At 42.2% G+C, this 25,002-nt stretch overlaps 1 protein-coding gene across 4 annotated transcripts in view; it reads right to left on the bottom strand.

The window, feature by feature from the left end:
* MLXIPL (MLX interacting protein like) overlaps window positions 1-25,002 on the bottom strand; it is a 55,106-nt gene that overhangs the window by 26,052 nt on the left and 4,052 nt on the right. For 3 of the 4 annotated variants that reach the window (XM_072640216.1, XM_072640217.1, XM_072640218.1), the window contains exon 1: window positions 3,923-5,580. The exons of the other annotated variant lie outside the window; for it this stretch is intronic. In XM_072640216.1, the coding sequence (XP_072496317.1) occupies window positions 3,923-4,218 (296 nt within the window). In that variant the 5' untranslated portion in view covers window positions 4,219-5,580. Of the gene's footprint in view, window positions 1-3,922; window positions 5,581-25,002 lie in introns of those variants that run through there. 4 annotated transcript variants of the gene reach the window in all.

Here is a 25,002-nt window from a genome sequence, read left to right as displayed (position 1 = left end):
CTTCCTCAGAAGGAAGTCCCTCCAGGGGCAGTTAGGGTATTGCCAAGCATAGCTTAATATTAAATCAGTACTATATTAAGTCCTGGACTCAGGGTATGGAAGAGGTACTCCTTTCACTTTACAAGTTGTGTGATTGTGGGCAATTCACAATTTTAGTCTCTGAGCCTGTTTCCTCATCTATAAAATGGGGATAATACTTGATACTGTAATATGTGACCATAGGCAGTTCATAAATCTCCCCCTACCCCCGACTCTGTTAATTATCCATAAAATGGAGATAAAATACCTGTAGAGAGGCAGCAGTGGTATAAGGATAAAAAGGTGGGCTAGGAGCTAGGAAGATCTGGGTATATTTAAGCCTTACCTTGGACACATAATGGCTGTGGGACCCTGGGTAAGTCACTTCACCAGCAGGCAACTTTTTCAGACTACAGGTTGCAGAGGAGGCGCTGGCTGGCATGGGTAGAAGGAACTTCCTCACCTGGGAATTCCCTATAGCAATGAAATCCCAGGGCCAGTCCCTCTCCTGTAGTCTCTCCTTCCCAAGGATGTTTTAAGGCTCAGGTGAGACCATATGGAAGGCCCCTCTGAAAACTCTGGGGCACCATTCAAATGCCATTGCTGCTTCTTTGGATTTCAAATTCTTCTTCCAGGAAATTGTCATTGTCTGCCCTGTGCTGACTCCTGAGTCTCTCCAGTATAGCCCTCTCTGGATCTCCTCGACAGTCTCGGTCCTTGGTGCTATGCCAGTATTCTTGGCATTTATCACTTCAAGATTCCTAGCAACCCCCTCCCCCCACTAGAGAGAAGGAATACTTAGGGGTAACCAATAATAACAGCTAACATTACTTATATAAAACTTAGAAGTTTGCAAAACACTTAAAAATATGACCTCATTTGATCCTCACAACAACTTTGTGAAAGCTGCAATTATCATACCCATTTTATAGATATAGAAACTGAGGCTGAGATTAGTCAAAGGACTTACCCTAGGTCCTACAGCTAGTAAGGGTCTGAGATGGGTTTAAATTCAGTCCTGACTCCAAACCTAGCCCTGGACTTCTTATGCCAGGCCTTCCTTCAAATAAGTACCTGAGCACTATTTTCACTTTGTCACACCTAGAATTAACCAACTCTTCCTTCTACCCCTCACACACCCCAATGCACGAACACATATGTTTGGTTATGGATTCCACCCGCAATGCTGCTGACAGAGGGTGAGTGCCCAGGTTTAAGAGGTCCATTCTATGCCTTGCCCCTAGGCTTGTCAGCCTACCAGGTGGGGGAACCCTTTAGAGCTCACATCCCTCCTGGGAAGGGGTCTGGGGTCTGCCCACTTCTAGCCTTGCAGGAGGTCAGCTCAACATTAGAAGACAGGACTTGGGTTCTTGGGACACTGCCTCTCTGGGCAGCTTGGACTATTTTTAGAGCACATGTGTTACCACGGAGGGAGGGGAAGGAGAGGGGCTGAAGCCATTTGGGGGGAGCTGGCTTGTAAAGGGGAAATCTTCCCTGGGGGTGGAACAGGGCTTTTAGTGGCCAATCCCAAAGTGAGACCCATCCCCCAGGCTTGGCCCACAGTCCACCTGTCTCCAAATCTGAAGTTAGGACAGGACATCCGGAGGGCAAGGAAGTAGGAACAGCTTTGAGGCCACCTGAAAGACTCAAAAAACTCATCCCCCACAGCCCCTGGACAACAACTTTGGCCCTGTATTGTAGGGACAATGGGGAACCTAGGATGTTTGTGGGATGTACCCTGCCTCAGGGTTTTCTCCTCCTGGGAGGACACAGAAGCAGTGGCCCGAGTGTCTGAAAGCCTCTCCCTATGATCTGACCTCCTGGAGACAGGACTGGCATTCCTCCCACAGGCTTGGGCCCTTTTTTGGGTAGTAGTGGTTAAGGGGCAGGAAGGACCCTAACACCTTTTAGGGTGAGGCCACACTCAGGACCTAAGATGCCCCAGCCTAAGTCCCATGATATAGGAGGAGGAGAGTTGAGGTGGGAATTTGAACTTTCCACATTGGTCCTGGCCACTCAGCCGATCGGGTTGCAACATGACCTGGGCATCATGCCAATGCATGTGGGCCAAGGTTACCCACTGCTCGGCTGGCCAATAGAGTCCCAGCTTCTGACACAAGGGCTCCAATCCCCCGGCTGATCAAAAAGCAGCCCCTCCACCGCCCCCTTGCTATGTTCCCTCTTGGAACTAAAGGGAGGTAATTCTCCTCCCCTTGCCAAGACCCCTGGGTGTTTGAGGGCAGGGGGAAGGGCAGGCAACGGATGCCAGCATTTCTCAGAAGGGGGGAGGGAGGGAAGAGATATTTGCACAGAGTGAGGATCAAGGTCGGCCTATCCTCCTTTCTCCTCTCCTATTCCCTGTTGATAATTTATCCCAGTTCCTGGGTTGTTCTGATCTTTGCTCTGGGAACTTTGCTCTGGCACATCCAGGGCACTTGGCCAGGAGTGGGGCAGGGAAAGGGGTTCTTCTACACCCCAGGGAGCTTGCTGGAGCTAGCCTTCCACATTCTACTCGCTCTCACCCTTTCTCAGTCAGCCCCCACAAAAGCTCCCTTTGAGGTCCTAGGTTGGAATCCCTCTGCTTCATGTCCAGAAGCAGTGGAGAGGCGGACACGGACATCAAGTCTCCCTCCTGGCCAGCTAAGCCCTCCCTCCAGAACCATGAGCCGTTGGGGCCCTGGGCCCGACCCAGACTGAGATCCCCAAACGGGCGGCAGCGCCCCCTGCTGGGGCAGACGACGGGGGCGAGCAGGAAGGAGAAATGGGGCTGGAGGCTGCAGCTACGCAGCGAAGCCCTACTGCTAGCTCCCGTGGCTGGCTCCTACTAGGCCAATAGAACATCTCTTCCCCCAGTCCCGGGAGGTGAGATCGTGAATCGAAGGAGGTCCTTTGTGGAGTGAGGATCTTAGTGGGCATCCTCGGAGTAGAGGAAGGGCCCCTCCACACACATTAGGATGGGGGTGAGAGGTTTTGGGGTGAGGATGAGCCTGGAGGAATTAAGGTTGGTGTCACTTTACAGCAAGCCTGGAGGGGGAGGGGGAGGATTAGGGAATCTGGGTCCCGGAGGTGAGAGGGTGGTGGTTGTGGGGACCACGTGAGGCTCTTAGAGTCTCCGGGAGAGCAGTAAGGGGTCCAGAGGGGAGATTGGGCAGGAGGCTGGGAATTCTGAGGAGGGGACTCTAGCGAATCGGTCTAGGAGTCAGTATGGGTGGGGGGGAGGTGTTAGACAATCCCTGGGAGCCCGTTTTATAGTGGACATGCCCTGTCCCAGGGCAGGGTGGATGGTGGGGATTAGGGGGAAACTTGGGGGATTTAGGGAAATGCAAGTAGTTCTGTGGGTTTTCCCCGAAGTGCGGGGATCTGTACGAAAGGTCCCGTGGCTGTGTTCAGGGAATACTCAAGTGGGAAAGGCCTGGGGAGGTGGAGCTTCATCGGATCTGTCCCCAGTTATCCAGTCGTCGGGTCCCAAGGAACAGTTCTCAGAATAGCAGGGGAAGGGGCACATGAAGGGAAAGGAGTGGGTTACATCCCCCGGACGGGGTTAAGGTAGTGGCAGATCCGGAGGGGACCTGGGTGCCTGTGTCTGCGGAATGGCGGGGGTGCGGGTGCTGGGGTTTGGGGCGGGGCAGGGAGGAGGAGCTCCGGTGTGTCCGCCCCGAGATGCCCGCGGAAGGATGGCCGCGTGTGTGTGGTGGGGTCCTGGCTCAGGCGAAGTTCTGGGGCTTGGGGTGGGGTTTGCCGAGGTATCCTGCAAGGGGTGGGGGTGGCCGCGGGTCCCAGAGGGAGGGAGAACCTTGGGACAGGCGCTGAGAGGGGGCGGCGGGCTCTGGAGGGTGGTGCCTTAGGGCTGGGGGGGGGCTCGCCAACTCGCCCCCGTTGGGGATCCCTGCGCGTTCCAGCTCACCTGTAGGCCAGGCTCATACACTCGAAGAGACGAGTGAGCGTGGGATCGATGCTGCGCGGCCCGAAGTCCCTGGACCCCATGGGCCCCTCCTGGGTGCCACGCCGGGGCATTGAGTCGCTGTGTGGCGACGACACCATGAAGTGGCCGCTGTGGATGACCTGAGGCGAGCGGAGGAGCGAGGCCGCCCCGTGGCGAGTGCCAGGTCCCTCGGAGTCCGTGTCCGAATCCGAGTCCGGCGCCGGCCCCGCACGCGGCCCGGGGAAACCCCCGGGCAGCTCCGCTAGAGCCCCAGCCATCGCTACTGCCGCCGCGGATGGTCCGCCCCGCCCGCTGCTGCCCGCTGCTGCCCGCTGCCTTAGGCGTCCGGCCCGCGCAGCAGGGCGCTTCTAATTAGCATGGCCCCGCCCCGGCCCAACTAGACCTCGCCCCCGGCCCCCAGCCAAGCTGCTGGGCCGGCGGGGGTGGGGCGAGAGCTCATTAACATAATATATGCTCCAGGTGTGCTCCTAGCTTCTCTGGCCCATCCGGCGGGGTGGGGGGAACTGAAGGGAAAGCGGGTCTATGGAGTCTTGAGGAAGAGGGGAAAGGAAAGTGGCCCCCCAAACCGAGAAAGTCACAGCGGAGACTTAGGGCTCGCGCAGTCCCTTCATTTTACAGAGGAAGAAACTGAGGCATTGAGAGGGGACCTGACTTACCCAAGGTCACTTGGAGCGACTCTTAGAGGGTGGTTGCGGATCTCAGATGAGCTAAGTACAGCATGCCAAGCGAAATATAAACAGGTGCTAAAACTGCTGTTTTTCTGCCAAGAAGCAGCATCTCTCGCCTCCCAGCCTTTGCACTGATCGTCCTCCCTGCCTGGAACGAAGTTTCGCTTAACCTCTGCCTCTTAGAATCCTTGGTTTTCTTCAGGGCTCCGATCAAGTCAGGCTTTTACATGAAATCTTTCCCGTTCAGTCCCGAGCGTTCTCCTTCTCAAAGATACCTCTGCATCTATTCCGTATTCAGCTACTTAGGTTCATTTTGTCGCCCTAATAGAATTAGGGAGCTCCTGGGGAGAGCTTACAAGGGACTACAGTAGTTTTTGTCTTTGTCAGCATAGCTCCAGAAACACCAAGGGACAGGACTAGATCCTCTGACCTAAACTTTAGGGCTATAGGAACTTGTTGGTGTCGGGACCCCTTGACAATTCTTACAAAACTGAGGCCTCGAAGAGCTTTTGTTTTTGTGGGTTCTATCTATGGATACTTACAGTATTAGATCTTAGTACCATAGTGAAAATACCGTTGACTTCCCGGACCCCCTGAAAGGGTCCTGGGTATCTCTGGACTATACTTTGAAAACCATTGCTCTAGGGAACTCCCAGATGGGGACGCTCCCTCTACCGCTGCTATTGGCCACACGACAATGTAAAGTTTTAGAGGTGGAGTTCTTAACATGGGGCATGTGAACTTTTAGAAACTATTTTGATAACTGTACTTCAATATAACTGGTTTCTTTTGTAATCCTCTGTATTTTATTTCATACATTTAAAAACGTGTTTCTTCTGAGAAGAGGTACGTAGGCTTCACCAGACTGCCGAAGAGGTGGAGCCTGCTCATACATACTTGTGAGAGCAGATTGTTCAATTTTCTGAGTGATATTATGGAAAATGCTATCCACATCTAGAGAAAGAATGATGGAGTCTGAATGCAGATCAAAGCATACTATTTTCTTTTTTTTCTTTCTCCTAGTTTTTCCCTTATGTTTAAGTCTTCTTTCACAGCATGACTAGTGTGGAAATATGTTTAATATGATTGTACATGTATAGCCTATATCAGATTGCTTGCCATCTTGGGGAGGGAGGGGTAGGGAGAAAAATACTTGGAATTCAAAATCTTATAAAAGTGAATGTTGAAAACATAAATTAAAAATATGTGTACATAATAATTTTTTTCCTGAGTGAACATTACACTTTGGAAATCGACAAACCCTACAAGTCAAGGTTTGGCTTATTGTTTTGTTGATTGACTAGATTTAAGAGAGTGATGGAGAAAATATTAACTCGAAAATATGTTATTTGGAGACTCACTTGTTAAACATTCACTGACACAGCCTGGATGCCATGAAACACACAAAAGTCTAAGAAACTCTAAGAAAAGTGTAAAAAAGTAATAGGAGAATTAGTGACTGGCCCAGGCTCAAAGTACCGGTAAGTGTCAGGGGCACACCCACTGTATGTGCTTAACAAATACTTGCTTTTGTGATTATTGTTATGGAAGTAGCAGAGGCAGGACTCTAGTGTCCTTCCACCCTCCTGCATTCCTACAAGTTTCCCATTCCTGGGGAGGAGCAGGATGGAGGGAGGACTGAAGTTAACCAGGATGAATTTCCATGATGGATAAAAGCATAAAAAACATTTAGCCGTGTGCTTGGCTGGAGAAGACAGCCAGAGGGCTGCAACATTCTTCGCCCCCTCTCCCCCCAAATAATAAAAAGAAAAAGAGGAAGGCTTCCAGTTTGCTGGGTAGATTCTCTGGAGAAAGTTGAATGTATACATTAACTCACATTTTAAATTATAATAACATAAGGTAGCATTTACACACCACTTAAAAATTTTGCAAATATTATCTCATCTGAGCCTTACAACAGCCCTGTAAAGTAAGTCCTATCATTAACCCCATTTTTTGGATGAAGAAATAGAGGTGCAGAAAAGTTAAGTGAGTTAAATGTTATTATTTCCATTTTACAATTGAGGAAACTGAGGCAGACAGGAGTTGTGACTTGCCCAGGAATATATGGCCAGTAAAAGTCTGAGGCAGGATTTGAATTCCTGTCTCCAATTCTCACATTCCATCCGGTGCCTCACCTGGCTGCATACTTAAAAAAGCATACATAGCTTTCCTCAATATAATCCTAGGAAATAGATAATGGCTTTTTTTCTTCTCACAGTTTCCACCCTGGCACTTAGAATTCAGTTACAAAGCTATCACATGTACTGACACTGTGAGCTTTTTGAGACCATTTTCATATCTCAAAGGAAAGTACCCCACAAACTATGCACTCTACATGCACATATGAGGAAATTTTCTGTGCAAGTAGCCATTATACCCAGCAGCACCAAGCAAAGCGCTGGGGCAGGTGGTACTCCTTCTCCTGACTATTATTTAGTGTTTTGCCTTTACCCAATTGAGGGAAACTTGCTGCTCAGGTGATTCCTCGAAAGGTTCTACTTATAATCAGATTTTTTTTTCTAGGGCTATGCTGAGGGTGTAGACACAGCCAATGACTATATATATGGGGAGAGAGAGTGGGAGAGAGTTTAGCAATCCTGGAATCCTACAGTTAGAATTGTAAGGGACCCTAGAGACATCTGGTCTAATTCCCTTACTTTATAGATAACGAAACAGCCAAGAAAGAGTTGACTTGAATTTGGAAGAATTCAGAGAAACTTTGGAAGACTTATCTGAACTCCTGCTATGCAAAGAAAGCAGAACCAGGTGAATGATATATGCAGAAAGGAAAATGACATATAAAACTCATCAAGTTCTAACCCAAGGTCACATATGGAGTAGACAGAAGAGCTGGGATTCAGATTCAGATCTTGTGCCTGTCAGAGCCCATTCATTCCACATAGCAGGAGAGGGACAGTTAATGAGATAGGGGGACCAAAGGGCTGGAGGCATTTGAACCAGGATAGAAACTTTTTTGTGTGTAGAGTTGGAGGATGATGAACTTGGTTCACATGTTAATTCCGCCTAATTTTTTTCCTCTCTTTTTTTATTCTTTCTTAAAGTTCTTTGGGAGGAGGAAAGTAGAGGAATATATTGGGAAATAAAGGTACTATAAAAACAAAAGATATCAATAAAATATTTTTAAAGAAAAGAATTATAAAGATTTCCCCTGAAAGCAATATAGAATTATACAGTAAGAGACACAAAACTGTTTATACCCTTTGATCCCTTTGAAGGCTTGTCTATCTTTTATTTTTGTATCCCAGCTCTTAGCAACTAGTAGACTTCAAACTATGTTATAGAGCAATAAGCATTCAAACCTTTTGGTACTGATTTTTAAAAAATAGAAAAGTAGATCTATGGAAAAGATTAGATGTGAGAGAATCAGGAAAAAAATGGAACTTAATAACTCTGTGTTCAATAAACTGGAAAACACAAATTACTTAGGAGAAAAAATTCCCTATTTAATATGAACTTCTGAGAAAATTGGAAGGTAGTTTGGCAGAAATTAAATTTAGATCAAGATCTTACACCATATCCCATAATAAATACAGGATAGATGATCTGAATATCAAAGATCAACTCATGAAAAAGTTAGAGGAGAAATAGATCATATTCCATTCGCAGGTCTGGGTAGGAGATGAATTCTCAACCAAACAAAGAATACAGGTAATAATTATAAGAGGTAAAGTAGGTAATTTTGATTATATGGAATTGAAAAGTTTTTACACAAACAAAATTAATGCACTTAATATAGGAAGGGAAATGGTTGACTGCAAACAAATGTTCGTACCAAAATTTTTAAATAGGGATTTTAATCTAAGATATGTATATATATATATATATGTAATAACTAATAGAAACATAATACCAAAAGTTATTCTTCAAAAGATAAAGGGTCAAAAGATTAAGGAAAGAACTCCCCACAACACTGAGGTTTCACTAGTAAACTGGCAAAAATAAAAAAGATAGGATTAGTCAATGTTAGAAAAGTTGTGGAAAGACTGGTCCCCTAGCTATGAGCTAATGCAACTATTTAAAAAAGATAATTAATTTATATTTAGTTTTCAACATTCATTTCCATAAGCTTTCCAGTTTTAAATTTTCTCCCCTTCCCCAAGGTAGCATGCAATCTGATATAGGCTCTACACATACATTCATATTAAACATATTTTCACATTAGTTATGTTAATATAACCATTTTGGAAGGGACATAGTAAGCTCTTCATAAATGCTTTTTCATTTAGTTTCATCATGCAGTCCTTCCTCCAACCTCCATTATAATTATTTCATTTCATTTGTGAGAGATAGCACATGCTGGTGATAGAACAATGGACTGGAGTTTGAATCTTGCATCAAATACTTCCTATCTGTCCAGCCCTAGGTAAGGTATGTAACCTCTCTTCGCCTCGGTTTTCTCATCTACAAAATGGGGAAAATAATTGCTTCTACCACACAAGATTGTTATGAGACTAAATGAGATAATAAAGATCATACACTACGAGCAGGTGGGATTTACACCAGAAATGCAGGGATGGTTCAATATTAGAAAAAGTATCAGAATAATTGACAATATCAATAACAAAATCAACAAAAATCAATAGATGCAGAAAAAGCTTTTGACAAGATACAATACTCTTTCCTATTAAAAACTCTAGAAAGTAAAGGAATAAATGGAGCTTTCCTTAAAATGATAAGTAGTATTTACCTAACATCAAGTATTATCTGTAATGAGAATAATTAAAAAGACTTCCCAACAAGATCAAGGGTAAAGTAAGGATATTTGTTATCACCACCATTATTCAATATTGTGATAGAAACACTAGTTATAACAACAAGAAAAGAAAAAGAAATTGAAGAAATTGGAATAGGCAATGAGGAAACAAAATTATCACTCTTTGCAGATGCTATGATGATATAGTTAGCAAATCCCAGAGAATCAATTAAAAAACTAGTTGAAATAATTAACAACTTTAGGAAAATTGCAGGATATAAAATAAACTCACATAAATCATGAGCATTTCTATATATTACCAACAAAGTCCAGCAGCAAAATACATATAGAGAAATTCCATTTAAAATAACTGCAGACAATATACTTGGGAATCTACCTGCTAGGACAAACCCAAGAAGTGTATAAACACAATTACAAAATGCTTTTTCACACAAATGAAGTGATATCTAAATAACTGGAAAAATATTAATTGCTCATGGGTAGGCCAAGTCAATATAATAAAAATGACAATTCTACCTAAAGTAATCTACTTATTCAGTACCACACCAATTAGATTACTAAAAATTATTTCATAGAGCTAGAAGAAGTAGAAGAATATAAGCTAGAAGAATGACAAAATTCATCTGGAAAACCAAAAGGTCAAGAATATCAGAGGAATTCATGAAAAAAAGTGAAGGAAGGTGTTCTAGCTATATTACATCTCAAACTGTATTATAAAGCAATAATCTTCAAAACAAACTGGTAGTGTTATGTTGTGTCTGATTTTTTGTGACTCTACTTAGGGTTTTCTTGGTAAAGATGCTGAAATATTTTGTCATTTCCTTTTCCAGATCATTTTACAGATGAGGAAACTGAAGCAAAGAGAGTGAAGTGACTTGCCCAGGGTCACACAGCTACAAAGTGTCTGAGGCCAGATTTGAAATCACAAAGATGAGTCTTTCTGACTCCAGGTCCAACACTCTATCCACTATGACACCTAGCTGCCAAAACAATCTAGCACTGACTAAGAAATAGAGTGGTGGAGCAGCGGAATAGATTAGGTACATAATATACAGTAGGAAACGATCATATAGCCTTGTATTTGATAAACACAAAGATCCAAACTTTCGGGGCAAGAACTTGCTATTTGGCAAAAATTACTGGGAAAACGGAAAGGGAGTTTGGCAGAAACTAGCATATGCTAATGCCTCATGCTGTATACCAAGATAAGGTCAAAATGGGTACATGATTTAGACGTAAGCAAGTTAGGGGAGTATGGAATACTTTAATTCTCAGATCTGTAAAGACAGGAAGAATTTATGACCAAACAAGAAATAGAGAGTATTATGGAATATAAAATGGATAATTTTACTTATATTAAATTAAAAAGGTTTTGCAATGTAGCCAAGGTTATAAGGAAAGCAGAAAACTGGGGAAAATTTGTTACAGTAAGCTTCTGTGATAAAGGCCTCATCATAGAGAACTGAGTAAAATTTATAATGCAATCATTCCCCAACTGATAAATTATCAAAGGATACTAACAATTTTCAGATGACAAAATCAAAGCTGTCTAGAGTCATACGATAAAATGCTCTAAATAGCTATTCATGCAAATTAAAACCACTGGGAGATACTATTTCACACCTTTCAGATTGACTATTACAAAAAAGGAAAAATGACAAATGTTGGAAGGAAAATGGGAAAATTGAGACACTAATGCCCTGTTGGTGGAGCTGTGAACTGATCCAACTATTCTGGACGAAGTACAACCAAAGGCCTATCAAACTGTACTTACCCTTTGATCTAGCAATACCACTACTAGGTCTGTATCCCACATAGATTTTTTTTAAAAGGCAAAGGATTTATACACACAAAAATATTTATAGCAGTTCTTTTTGTAATGGCAAAGAATTAGGAATTGAGGAGATGTCCATCAAGTGGAAATGACTGAACAAGTTGTGGTATATGATTGTGATAGGATATTTTTGTGCTATAAGAAATGATGAGCAGGATGCTTTCAGAAAAACCTGGAAAGACTTACATGAGGTGATGCAAAGTGAGGTGAACAGAAGAAGAACACTGTATACAGTAACAGCCTCATTGTATAATGAGCAACTGTGAGTGACTTAGCCATTTCCAGCAATATAAAAATTCAAGACAATTTTGAAGGACCCATGATGAAAAATGCTCTCCACCTTCAGAGAAAGAACTGATGGAATCTGAATGCATATTAGGTCATACTGTTATTTTACTTTCTTTACTTTTCTTGGTTTTTTGGTCTGTGTTTTCTTTCACAACATGAGTAATATGGAAATATATTTTGTATGACTATACATGTATAACCTATATAAAATTGCTTTCCTTCTCAGTGATGGAGAAGGGAAGGTGAGAAAGAATTTGGAACTCAGAATTATGAAAAATGAAGGCTAAAATTATTTTTATATGTAATTGGGGAAAATATTAAAATTTTTAAAATGAGATAATATATATAAAGCCATTTGCAAGCTTTAAATTCCCATATGAATGTTAACCATTATTAGCTATTATCTGACCCTACTTCTAAATATGTAAACTAGAAGGTAAGAGAAAAGGGGGAAAAAAGATTCCATATACTTCAAAATATTTATAACAGAACATTTGTTAATAATTGCAACAATTATTTATAACTATTATATAAGACTTTCACAGTTCTGTACAATTATTATCTCAGTTGATTCCCACAACAACCTTTGAAGATAGGTGCCATTATGATCCCCATTTTACAGATGAGGAAACTGAGATAGACTGAGGTTAAAAGACTTGCTCAGGGTCATGAAGCTATTAAGCACCTGAGTCAGGATTTGAACTTGTTCGTCCTTATTTCAGGTCTAACACTATCCACGTGTCACCTAGTTGACTGTGATCGCACCATACTGGAAAGAAAGTAGGTGTCCACGGCTGGGGAGATAGCTGAATATACTGTGGACTATGACTGCAAAAAATAACGAATGGGAAGAATTCAGAGAAGCATGGGAAGTCTTTCTGTTGGTCAGTCATGTCTGACTCTTCATGACCTCATGGACTTCTCCATGGGGTTTTCTTGGCAAAGATACTAGAGTGATTTGCCATTTCCTTTTCCACTGTGTCTCCATTTTACAGTTGAGATATTGAGGCAAATAAGGCTTAAGTGACTTGCCCAGAGTCACACAGCTAGTAAGTGTGTGAGTCCAGATCTGTACTCGGATCTTCTTTATTTCAGGTCCTATGCTATATCTACTGTGCCATGTAAGCTGTTTCCAGGAAGATGAGGGTGATTTAATACAGAGCAAAGCAAGCAGAACCAAAGAAACAAGATAGACAGGGACTATTAATATAATGGAAATGAAAAAAAAATGCTAAAAGGCACCCAACCAAGGATATGAACAGGTAGTTTTCAAAGAAATCAAAGCTATTTATGGTCATATAAAAAATGCTCTAAATAGCTATTGATTAGAGAAATGTAAATTAAAACAGATCTGAGATACCACCTTACACCTATCAGATTGGTTAATATGGCAGAAAAGGAAAATGACAAATGTTGGAAGGAAAACTGGGGCACTAATACACTGTTGGTGAAGTTGTGAACTGATCCAACCATTCTGGAGAGCATTTTGAAACTAAGCCCAAAGGGCAATCACACTGTGCATACACTTTGATCCAGCAATATCACTACTAGGTCTGTAACCCAAAGAGGTTAAAAAAGGGGGGTGGGAGAAGAACTTGTTTGTACAAAAATATTTATAGCAGCTCTTTTTCTAGTGGCAAAGAATTGGAAATTGAGGGGATGCACATCAATTGGGGAATGGATGAACAAGTGGTGGTATATGATTGTGATGGAATACTATTGTGCTATAGGAAATGATGAGTAGGATGATTTTAGAAAGACTTACATGAACTGATTCAGAGTGAAGTGAGCAGAACCAGGACAACATTGTGTACAGAAATAGCAATATTGCACAATGAACAACTGAATGACTTAGCTATTCTCAGCAATACTACTATCCAAGACAATCTCAAAAGACTCATGATGATGAAAAATGCTACCCACCTCCAGAGAAAGAACTGATGGCACTTGAATATAGACTGAAGCATGCTTTCTTTTTCTTCCTTCCTTCCTTCCTTCCTTCCTTCCTTCCTTCCTTCCTTCCTTCCTTCCTTCCTTCCTTCCTTCCTTCCTTCCTTCCTTCCTTCTGTTTCCTTCTTCTTCCTCTCTCTCTCTCTCTCTCTTTCCCTCCCTCCCTCCCTTCTCAGTTTTCATCCACAAAATGACTAATATGGAAATGTTTTACATGATTGCATATGTTTAACCTATCTCAGATTGTTTCCTGTCTCAGGGAGGGGTCAGGGAAGGAAGGAATAGAATTTGGAACTCAAAACTTAAATGAAATGAATATTTAAAACAGTTTTTACATGTAATTAGATAAAAATAAAATATTATTTGAAAATTTTAAAAAAATAAACTGAAAAAAGGGCAGCTGACCTCATATTTAATGCACTGACCAATCTCCAGGGGACAGATAATGAAACATACCAGAGGTAGGGGGCTCACAGTACAGAATGTCATTTCAATTGTCAGATATAGTGCTTGTCTTGACTGGGTTTTGTTTAAACATTTTTCTTTGTTATGAAGAAGTATTGAGGGGGGAAGTTAGTATATATGGAAATGTTTGTGATCTAAAAAGCAAAAGCAATCAAAAAAACAATAAGAAAAAAAATTATGTTTACTAGCCGTAATCATGTATCTATAGCAGTGGTACGAAACTCAAATAGAAACGGGGCCACTAAATGGTACATAAGAATCCCTATGGACAAGGCTGCATATTGACTTAAAAATCACATATTAACATTATCTATGTTCTATTGTATTTTTAATTATTTTGTTGGATATTTCCCAATTGCATTTTAATCTGGTTTCTGCAGCAGGAGCACTGTGGTCAGAATTTGACACCTGATTTTGAGCTGGAATGGAACTGTCTAATCCAACCTCCTCACTTTACAGATGAGGAAACTGAGGCCAAGGGAGGTTAAGTGACTTCTCCAAGGTCATACAGCTAGGCCATGGTAGAGGTGGGATCATACCTTCATTTTGGAAAATGAGCTAGTAGTCCTGGAAGTTTGTGGTATCACATGTTGTCTTTTTTTGTTCTCATTTGCATTTTAAGTATTTTTTAATTTGTTGAGGATTGAGTTTATAATGTAAAGGGAATTTTCCCTCCAAACTCTCACTGTGTCCCCAGGTTTGGATTCACACTGAGATGGAGCCAGGTAGCTAGAGAAGAGGGAGGGATGTATGCCTGTGTGACTACCCCAGACTACAATAATGTTGAGGGCTCCCCCCATGACCCCAAGACCACAGCCTGATGAATCTAGAAATTGTTTTCTTATCACTTTTTCCTCTTATATTCATGGAATGTCAGAATTAGTTAGACAGGCCTTCAGAGAATATCTAATCCTACCCATTTGATATACAGATGAGAAAACTGAGTGAAACAATTCTGTCCCAGATCAGACAAGGAATACTAAATCAGAACTGGGATTGAACTGAAAGTCAGTGCTCTTTCTTTTATACCCCATTTCTCATGCTGCTCATTGGCATTTCAGGGGGAAACAATAAGAAAGAAGCATAACTGGAGAAAGAAATTTGATAACTGAACCAAACAATATGAAATGGACCCTCAAGTAAATAATGAATGAGAATTCCATCCCTGGAGGCAGAGACTTCAAGATACCCCACTGTGGAGGTGGGAGATTCAGAAATTCTGGGACACTATGAGGCTGATGCTGGGAGGGCTGCTTCCCAGGAAGGAGTAGATTAGGACCAGCTGGAGGAAGAATTCATCTGCTACCCTATTTGGTAGCATCCTACTTTAATTATTCTTGCTAACTAGTTTCTATACTGACGAAAACTTGAGAATACTGTTAGAATGTTTATGTAATACATTTTAAGATTAAATAGCTTGCGAAATCATTATTTTAAGTATTTGCACCCTTTAAATGTCATTGCTCTAGGTCAGAGCTTCAGTTGCCCTGCCCTAGTTATAGCTCTGGCAGGAAGACAAAACTAGTCTAATCACTTTCTCAGAAAAAAAAAGACATTATCTGCTCACAAGAACCTTCTTTTCTCCCTCATCTGGAGGCTTTTTGAGCATTCTAGTTCTTCCCAGGTTATACTGACCCTTTTCTCTTGACTTCAGGTTGAGTATTCTCTCTATAGGTATCAAGAAGAAAGCAAAATCTACTATACAATTCAACTAAATTAAGCAAACATTTAAGGGGCAGGTAGGTGACACAGTGGATAAGAGCACTGCCCATGAAGTCAGGAGGACCTGAGTTCACGTCCAGCCTCATACACTTGACGCTTACTAGGTGTGTGATCTTGGGCAAGTCACTTAACCCCGATTGCCTCAGCCCAAAAACAAAATAAAAAATCCACTTATTAAGCATCTACTATAATTTGGGCACTGTGGAGGGCTCCAGAGATGCTGAGACAAAAATGAAACATTCTCTGGCCTCATGGATCTTAAATTATATCACGACGTTTATTCATTCATTCAAGAACTATTGATTAAACACCAAGGTGCAGTGGAGTTGATAGAGTGCTGCCCTCAGAGTCAGGAAGACCTGGGTTCAAGTCCTACCCCAGATACATACAGGCGATGTATCTATCAACCCTATCTGTGTCTCAGAAAATAGCTCACCCTGGCTATAAATTGCAATCACGTTTTGATTTACATTGGTAGGGGGAACTTTGTTGCTGGAAGTTTCCTATCCTAATAAAATCATAAGTCTTGTTAAAAAGCAAAAATATGCAGGGCATTGTATGAAAAGATTAAAATACAAACATGAGACTTCTGGGTCACATGAGCAATGAGATGGTGACCTAGATATCTTCCCCAATCACCATGACTTCTCAAGTCGTGGGTTAAGACACCCGGAATCTAAAGGAAGATAAACCCTAAAATCAAATAGGAGTGAAATATTCAAGCAGCTTATTGGCTTGGAGAGGAATGAATTCTAAAGTGGGGGCGTGGACTTGGTGCCCAATCAGATGATCAACCAATCAGAAGGTAGAAAGGTGTTTTTTTTTTTTTTTTACCTCACCCCTTCCAGATAGTCAGTCGTGGAGTCTGTCTCCAATATAATCACACCTATCCTTAGCCCCCAACATTTTCCATTCCTCTGTGGAAGTTCCTGAGTGCCATCCTTCTGCCCTTCATAGACCCCTTAGAGCAGCTATGATCTCATCAGAACCCAGGTGAATGCACTAGAACCTAAAGTGGAAACTATGTAGATGCCATGAGGAAAATCATTCCCATCCCACCTGCCATCATGCAGGTACTCCCAGATTACCTGGGGAGAGCATGTCACGCATGCTTGTTCTGAGCCTCAAGTAGCCCTAGGTACTAGTAGCAGTTACTCCTGGCAGGTAGCCTTGACATGGCAGGCTTCACAGGTCAGAGCTGGGCTCCACGCCCTGTCCCCCCCTTCTCATTCTTGGTTTTCAGTGAGATGGTGAGCCCTGCAGGAATGGGGAGGCACCAGGGGTTTGCATCTGCCTTGTAGATCTATTACATTCTCGTTCCTCCTCGCCAACCCCAAACTAACCACTCTTAAAAACTTTCCCATTGTTGTGTTGGGCAGTGCAATCGTCCCAGTCTGTGACCTTTGGGTCATCCTCTGTCCATCAATCCCTTCTCTATGAATCCGCCCTAGTTCAGGCCCCCACTACCTGTCAGCTGGACAGTTACAACTCCCTGCCTCAAGCCCATGACTACTCCACATGTGAGCCTAAGTGGTTTTTCCTAAAGCGCAGGTCTGACTGTGTCACACCCCCTCCTCAATAAACTCTGGTGGCTACCTATTATTTCTAGGATCATATATAATTTCATCTTTAGCTCATCCGTTTCTAATTTCTCTCTGTGTAAGTTTGATGATGCCTATAACTATACGTAGGGGAAGCTAGGAAGTATAGTGGCTAGAGTGCCTGGACTGGAATCAAGAAGAATCATCTTCCTGAGTTCAAATTCAGCCTCAAACACTTGCTAGCTGTGTGACCCCAGGCAAGTCAATTCATCCTCTTTGCCTCAGTTTCCTCATCTGTAAATTGAGCTGGAGAAGGAAATGACAAAACCACTCCTAGATCTTTGCCAAGAATACCCCAAATGAGATCCCAAAGAGTTGAACATGACTGGACTGAATCTGGACTGAAATAATTACATGTAACTTATAAATATCTTTACTTATAGGTTATATAAGTATTAATAATAAGTATTCACGTTTCTATTTATTTGTAAATAAGTAAATACAGATACTTTGGGGTGCTCAGAGATTTTTTACTGATAGAAATGAGTGATGAAAATGCTTGGGGATTATTACTGGTACATGAAGATAATGGAATTTTAGTAGGCTAAGAAAGGATGACTATGAAGAACTCACAGAAGTCCTGGAAGACTTCTGTGAACTGATACCAACTGAAATAAGCAGAATCAGAAAAACAATATAAACTCTGACTACCACAACATAAATGAGAACAATAAAATGAACTTAAAACAATAAGTAAAAAATTAAAATAATGAATAAAATGAAAATAATAAAAGTTCAATGTAATGGTCATGATCAATTCATATCTTGGAGAAGAGATGAAAAAATGAACCTCCTTTTCATTGGAGAGATGCAGAACTGTGGGTGTGGAATGGGGAATATTTAGTTAGATTCAGTTGATGGGTTGATTGGTTTGCTGAATTGTTTGTTTATTTTTAAATGTCTTATTACAAGGAAAGGCTTGCTGGGTGATTCAGAAACAATAAAATGTCTCCTGATATCTCTGTTCAACTTTTGGACCCCGAAACTGAGCTGAACAAAGCAGGAAGGATGAGGTCACCAGATTGGGTTCCATTTGTGGCTATTACCATTGATTCATGTCATGGCCTTGGCCTTGAGACTGTGCAGTTTCTCCATTCTGCTCTCTAGGATCGACTGCTTTCTGTTCCCCAATGCCATGCTGAAGAAGGCTCTGAGATCATAGGATCATAGGTTTGGCGCTAAAAGGGATTTTAGAGATAATCCAGTTTAACCCACTCATTTGACAGATGAGGAAACTGAGATTCAGAGATGGAAGTGATTTGCCTAAGGTCACAGAGAGCTGGGATCCAAACCCAGGTCCCTTGACCCTAAAGTCATCTGTCTTCTGACTGTGCTTTGGTGTTATCTCAGCTCTTAGGCACAAGCAAATCTATTCTAAACTGTATAATCCACTGAAGGCTTCCCCCCCTCCCACTCAATCTGAGGGAGAGGAGTGGGCAGGCAATTTGAAGTGTTCTAAGCCATTCTGGGAAGATGAGAAGGCTCTGGCTCCCTTGGTGAGGGCCAGGAGGAGAATTCAAAGTCCTGTAAAATGAGGCATCAGATGACAAAATCAACTGTGGGTTTACACCTCTGATGTGGATAATTCAGATTCTGCTTTGTGTCACTGGTTTTCTCTTGATGTGGGTATTCATGGTCACCCCCATTGGACTTCAAACCCTGAAGCTTTCTTATAGCTCTTTGTATCCCTTTTGACCCCAGTCAACTGGATGGCTCTCTACTCATACTTTCCTATCATTGTAGAAAGGAAAGAGATAAAGATTTGGAATTAGGGAACCTGGATTCTTGTCTTAGTTCTTCCATAAACTAGTGGGATAGCCTTGGACAAGCACTGTTTCTTGGTACTCAGTTCCTCCTGTGTAAAAGGAGGGAGCTGAATGAAATGATATTAAAAGTCCCTTTAAACTCTAGCATGTTATGGTTCTATGTTCCCACAAGGCAAGTAGCACAGGTGGGTGTTTAAGGAATTCTTGATTGCATGAACGGTGTGGTGAAAAGGGAAGTGGAATGGTGGAGGTCTCAGCACTGTGGAGGGATGTAAAGTCACAAATAAGGGGGAAGGGAGAATAGAAAACAGTGCCAATAAGATAGTAGAATCACAGAATTCAGACTTGAAAGTAAGGGAGCTCTAATCTAACCCCATTTTTTCTTTGCAACTTCCCTGATAAAGGACCTTCCTACCTGCACTTGAGAATTTCTAGTGATAGGGAACTCAACAATTGCCAAGATAGTCCATAGCTCAAATATGTAGGAAGTTTGAGGTCCCAATAGGGGAAGTGACACACAAGGTTTCTTGACTGGTTAGACAGCAAGAGCTAAGGGCACATATCTCATACAAAGGGGCCTGAGAACCTCCACAAAAGTTTTACACAGAGCCAGCAATCTATCTTTCAGAAATTTGCACCCATTGCCCCTAGCTCTACCCATTAGTTCCTAGTAAAACAAGTCGAACCTCTCTTTCTCATGGCAGTGTCCTTCTAATCTTTGAGGACAGTTCACATATCTCCTCCAACTCTTCTTGAAGCTTAACTTCTCAAGGTCTTTCAGCTTTTTCAGGGCTTAATCTACAAGCCTCTTACCATCTTAGTTATTCTTCTGCGTACACTCTCCAATGTGCCTCCTAAAATGTGGCCGCTAGAACCCCATAGATTGCTTCAATGTGTTCTGACCAGAGCTGTGGACAGCGGAACGAGGATTTCTGCCCCTCTGTTAATGCAGTCTAAGATTACCTTAGTTTTCTAGGCTGTCAGAAAACAATGTTTAATTCAAAAGATTCAATTCTCCGACTTACTGGTTGGATAAAATTATCTCTAAGGCCTTGTCCATTTCCAACATTCAATAATTCTATCCTGTCTCCCACACAATTGAATAATTTTGAGCTTGTGATCCAATGAAATTCTCAGATTTTTTTTAACACAAACAAGCTATGTTTCTCCCATTGTGAATTTGTGAAACTGATTTTTTTGAGCCCAACAGTAGAATTTTACATTTATCTTTATTCAGTACTGCCCTTTAAAAAAAAGTTGTTAAATTTTTTTCATGAACAGAAATTTAATTTTCTCTTCCTCCTACCTACCTCCTATCCCCCAACTGAAAAAAAAAATTCTTGCAAGAAATACAAAGAATCAAGCAAAACAAATGCCTGAATAGGCCATGTCTTCAAAATGAACATTTTCATCCTTAGCTGTCGTTGGAAATGGGTAGCATGTTTCATGATTAGTCTTATGGAATCTTACTGGATTTTCAAAAATCTTCAAGTCTTTAAATGTTGTCCTAGTCGGTACAATCTGTTTAGATATATCTCATAATTTCAAACTGTGGAGATCTCTTTGGACTCAGACACTAACCATCAGCATACTAGCCATCTTTTCAAGTTTTATGTTCTGCAAATATGACAGCACAGGAGGTGGGACCTCCTGAGAGAGAAGTGATAGATTAAAGGTACAGGGTGAAGCATATTGTTTGGACATAACCAGTACAGTAATATATGTTGTTAGACTGTGCATATTTATTGAAAAGATTTTGGTTTCTTTCTTTTTCAATAAGGGAGGAGATGAGAGACAAAATAAATCTTTGCCAATTTAAAAGAACAGAATTAAGTTTTAAAAATTGGAGGCAGGATAGAGAGAGGAAGGAGAGTTGAGAAGGAAGAGAAAGAAACAAGGAAGAGATATGGAAAGGGAAGAATATGAGAAGAAATAGAAAAATAGTGGGCAAGGAGTCAAGAGAGTGCTTGAAATATGTAAGAGAGATAAAGTTCAGAATGGGAGAGAGTGCCTGGGAAGGGATTGGAACACACGGTGGGAGACTGAGTGAGGGGCAAGAACTTGGAGAAGGTTGAAGACGCCTCCCATATCTTGACTGGGATATGATGGACTTGTCGATTGAGACATTTTCAGATAAGACCAATGTGTGGATTTGCTTTGCTGAATTAAACTTATTTGTTATAAGGAAGGGTTTTTATCTTTATTTGGGGGGTTGGAGTTATGAGAGGGACCCTAGTAATAAAGATGCCCCTCCAAAAAGAAAAGAAAATCAATGAGGAAAAAAATGCAGAAGAGAGCAAAGGGAGAACCAGAAGGGCAACTAGGACAGTCTAGGTACTACCATGTTAAAGTTAACATGCTCCTTCTTAAACACCTAAGTTGAAAGTAATAGAGATTCACAGTTTCATGTGCAATCTTCATTTTCTGTTCTCTGTACATAGAAATGTTTGTGTATATCAAATTCATAATGGGAAAAAGAAGGTTGGTGAGAGAAAGCCATATGGATAGACTGAATGACTGACATGGCCACCTGAACTTATCAGATAGCTTGGCACCAAACCCTTCCTGGTAATCTTTAGGCCTTGCCCCTTGACTCTTTGCCAGATTCCAGCTATGTGGTTCAATCAGTCAGTTAAAGGGTATTTCCAGAGAGCTTTGGTGTGTGTCCAACCCTGTGAGGATGTAAGAGAAGGAGAAGACTGTCTTACAGTCTTGTCTTTGGGGACCAGATGTACACTTCAAACAAGAGAAACAGAAAGTATTTCATGGCTAAGAAAAATCTATCAGATGGGAATCCTGGTTCTCTATCCTAGTTTCTTCATTGACATGCTTTATGCATAATCCTGTTTGAGTTATTTCTATCATGAGACCTCAATTTTCCAGCCTTTCAGATGGGGAGAAAAATGTCTACTTCATAGTAATGTGGTGAACATGGGACAATGTTAGTATGCTCTGAGAGTGAAAGTGGAATCGTAAGAGCATAGAATTAGAAGTAGAAAAGGCTGTTAGGTCCAACTCTCTCCTTTTAGAGAAGAAACTGAGGCACATAGGGGTTAAAATGACTTGCCCAGGGTCACATAGTAAGGGGCTGAGCTCGGATTTCAGTCTAGGATTTCTTGAGGCTCTTCTGTGCCTGGGTTTTTGGCCTTTGTGGTACAAAGTGCCTTCACTGGCAGCTTGGATGTAAACTTTTTCCACATTTAGAAAACCATGCGTGGGTCACAGTTTCTTTTTTCTTGTTTTCTTAGGCAACTAGGTGACCCAGTAGATAAAGCACAGACCCTGGAGTCAAGGAGATGTGGATTCAAATCCAGGCTCAGACCCTTCCTAGGTGTGTGACCCTGGGCAAGTCAATTAAACCTTTCTGTGCCTCAGTTTCCTTCCCTGTAAAATGGAGAGAATAACAGTGCCTACCTACTTCATGGGGTTGTGAAGATCAAATGAAATATTTGTAAAGGCTTCAGCACAGTGCCTGACAGTAGCAACCCCTGAAACACAGAAATGAATGGAGGACCTGGACCAAAGCTAAATTTACTCCTAACTTCAAGGGAAATGGATAGGATCACAGGACCCTCAAATTAAGCCTGGTAGGAGCCTTAGAATTTCATTTCCAACTTCCAGCAGCACCAGATCACATTCCAACTGTAACAGTAATTCCTTCCAGCTAAAAAAGGTCTAGAATAATTTCATTATCTCATCTGATCCTCATAACAACCCTGTGCAGGTGGTAGAATGGAGGTTATTTATTCCATTTTGCGGATGGGGAAAACTGAGACCTAGAGAGATGAAATTACTTCTACCATTAGTGCTTTAAGTCTGAGCAACTGTCCTGCTTACAGACTGTGTGCTCTTGGGCAATTTGCCTTCTTTGGAGTCTCCATTTCATTGTCTGTAAAATGAAGCTTGGGCTAGCCAAGCCCAGTCTCTGAGGCCCCTTCCAGTCCCTGATCTATGATCTTGGGTCAGCTTCTGGAGCTTTCTACTTCCTATCACAACCTCTTGAACTTTAGTGGGGATGAAGACAGACAGCTGCAGTCAAGATCAGGTAGTGCAGCAGACAGTAAGTCATCTTAGAGGCAGAAAAATCTGGGTTCAGGTTCTATCTCTTGAACACACTGGCTGTATGATCCTTGGCCAAGTCACCAACCTCAGTGCTGCCCACAATGGTCTAAGACTCTTAAGTTCCAGAAGAATGACTTGTACTTTAGATGGAATTTCCCCACCTGGAGTTCCTTAAATTGATGTAAAAAAAGACAGATGAGGTGTTTAGGGGGTGGAAATGTGGAGAGGGCAGCAGAAGAGGAAGAGGGGCTAAGGCAGGCACAAAAAGAAGTCAAACATCAAGGACCAGCCCCTGGCATCACCTATGGCCTCAGAACCCAGGAACCACATGGGAAATCCTGTTACACAGATGATCAGGGTCATTATTGGGACAGGCTGGGAGATGCTGAGCTGACTTCGCTCTTTGGCGGGAGGCAGGCAGATTCTTCATCTAGGTATGATATGTCCTCTCTCTCCAGCTCACTTATCTTTGAGTCCAGCTCAGGGAAATGTGTCATCTACCTACTCTATTCTTATCAGTGCTACCTATTCAGGAAATATTCTCTTCAAGTTTCAGGGCCCCTACTCCAAGGTTGGGTGGGGATCCCTGGTAAAAAAAAAAAAAAGAAAAAAAGAAAAGGAGGATTGAGGAATAGTTTAAAGCTGGGTTTAGCTCTATCTCTAGAACGTACTGACTGTTTGACCCTGGGCAACTCACTGATCTTCTCAGTGCTCCTTGCAACTGTTGGAAGACTCTGGTCGAGGGACCTGTGGTTGTCAGCATCCCATGATGTCCCTCTCTGTCACTGCCTCCCTGTGTGACAGGTTCCTCCTTCCTTGACATTGACAAGGTAGTTAACACCCTCAGAATCCTGGATCCAGAGGGGGAAAGGACATCAGAGGCCATATAGTCCTGCCCCTTCATTTTGGAGATCAGGAACTTAAGCCCAGAGAGGTTAAGTCATTTGCCCAAGGTCACACAGGCAGTAAATGTGAGAGTTAGGATTTAAACTCATATTCATTGATTACATGTTTGGCACTATTTCCAGTGAGTCACAAGTAATAATTCCTCCCTGTCATGCCTTCAGCTCAGGGATGCTACAGTAATCACAGGTAAAATTAGAGAGGAAAGTGATTCAGAAAAATGTAAAATGCTATTTAGTTGTGTTAAAGATGATAATAATTAACCTTGAATTATGGGTAGGTTGTGTGTGCCTCTGGGTTGAGGATGCAGGAATGAGAAACCACAGCTTATCGAACTGTACATAAGCCAATTTATGACTCTCCATATCTCCCTACTCCTACCATCCCGAGGTCTGGGTCACCTTCAGATTGCTTGAGCCAGACCCAGTTTCGAGTTCTTCCTTTTATTCCCATTGTCAATTTGGGGACGTCTGTAAGGCAGCAGCTGAGGTCAGTCTCCCTGAGTAGGGCACCAACCTCTTTCTCATTTTGACTTCAGGAGGGGGGAAATAGGTCTTTTGGCTGGTTTTATAGATTGGTTCAGGACAGAGCTGAGTTAGGATAGAGGTGACTGAATGGTTCAGATGCATGAGGTTCTGGTGCTCCTGGGTGGATTTTCCTGCATGTTTCTGGATTCTACTATGTTGTGCATGTCCCTGGAGAATTCCTATATTCCAGATTATGCTGGGAGCTAGCTGCCTAAAGTTTGAGCACAAAGACCCCTTGAAAGGTTTGTTTGTGATGAATCTGGATCATCAGATTAGCAGTAATTTCATTCTTCACACAACCTCTTCTAAGCCTTGCTCTATTCCCTTGGGTGTGTCTCTGTCAGAGATCATGGTCCTTAGCAGTCAGAGGTCAGGGGACCCCGGCAGTCAGAAGTCATGGGATCCTGGCAGTCAGAGGTCAGGGGACCCTGTTAGTCAGGGGTGGTAGTACCCTTGTGGTCAAAGGGTTAAAGGATCACAGCCTTAAAGCTCTAAAAGATTAGAAGCTATCTAATCC

The sequence above is a fragment of the Notamacropus eugenii genome, chromosome 2, assembly GCF_028372415.1.
Source record: "Notamacropus eugenii isolate mMacEug1 chromosome 2, mMacEug1.pri_v2, whole genome shotgun sequence".
Classification (NCBI taxonomy): domain Eukaryota; kingdom Metazoa; phylum Chordata; class Mammalia; order Diprotodontia; family Macropodidae; genus Notamacropus; species Notamacropus eugenii.
The sequence above is the reverse complement of the archived record's forward strand: the minus strand, read 5'-3'. Positions and strand labels throughout refer to the sequence as shown.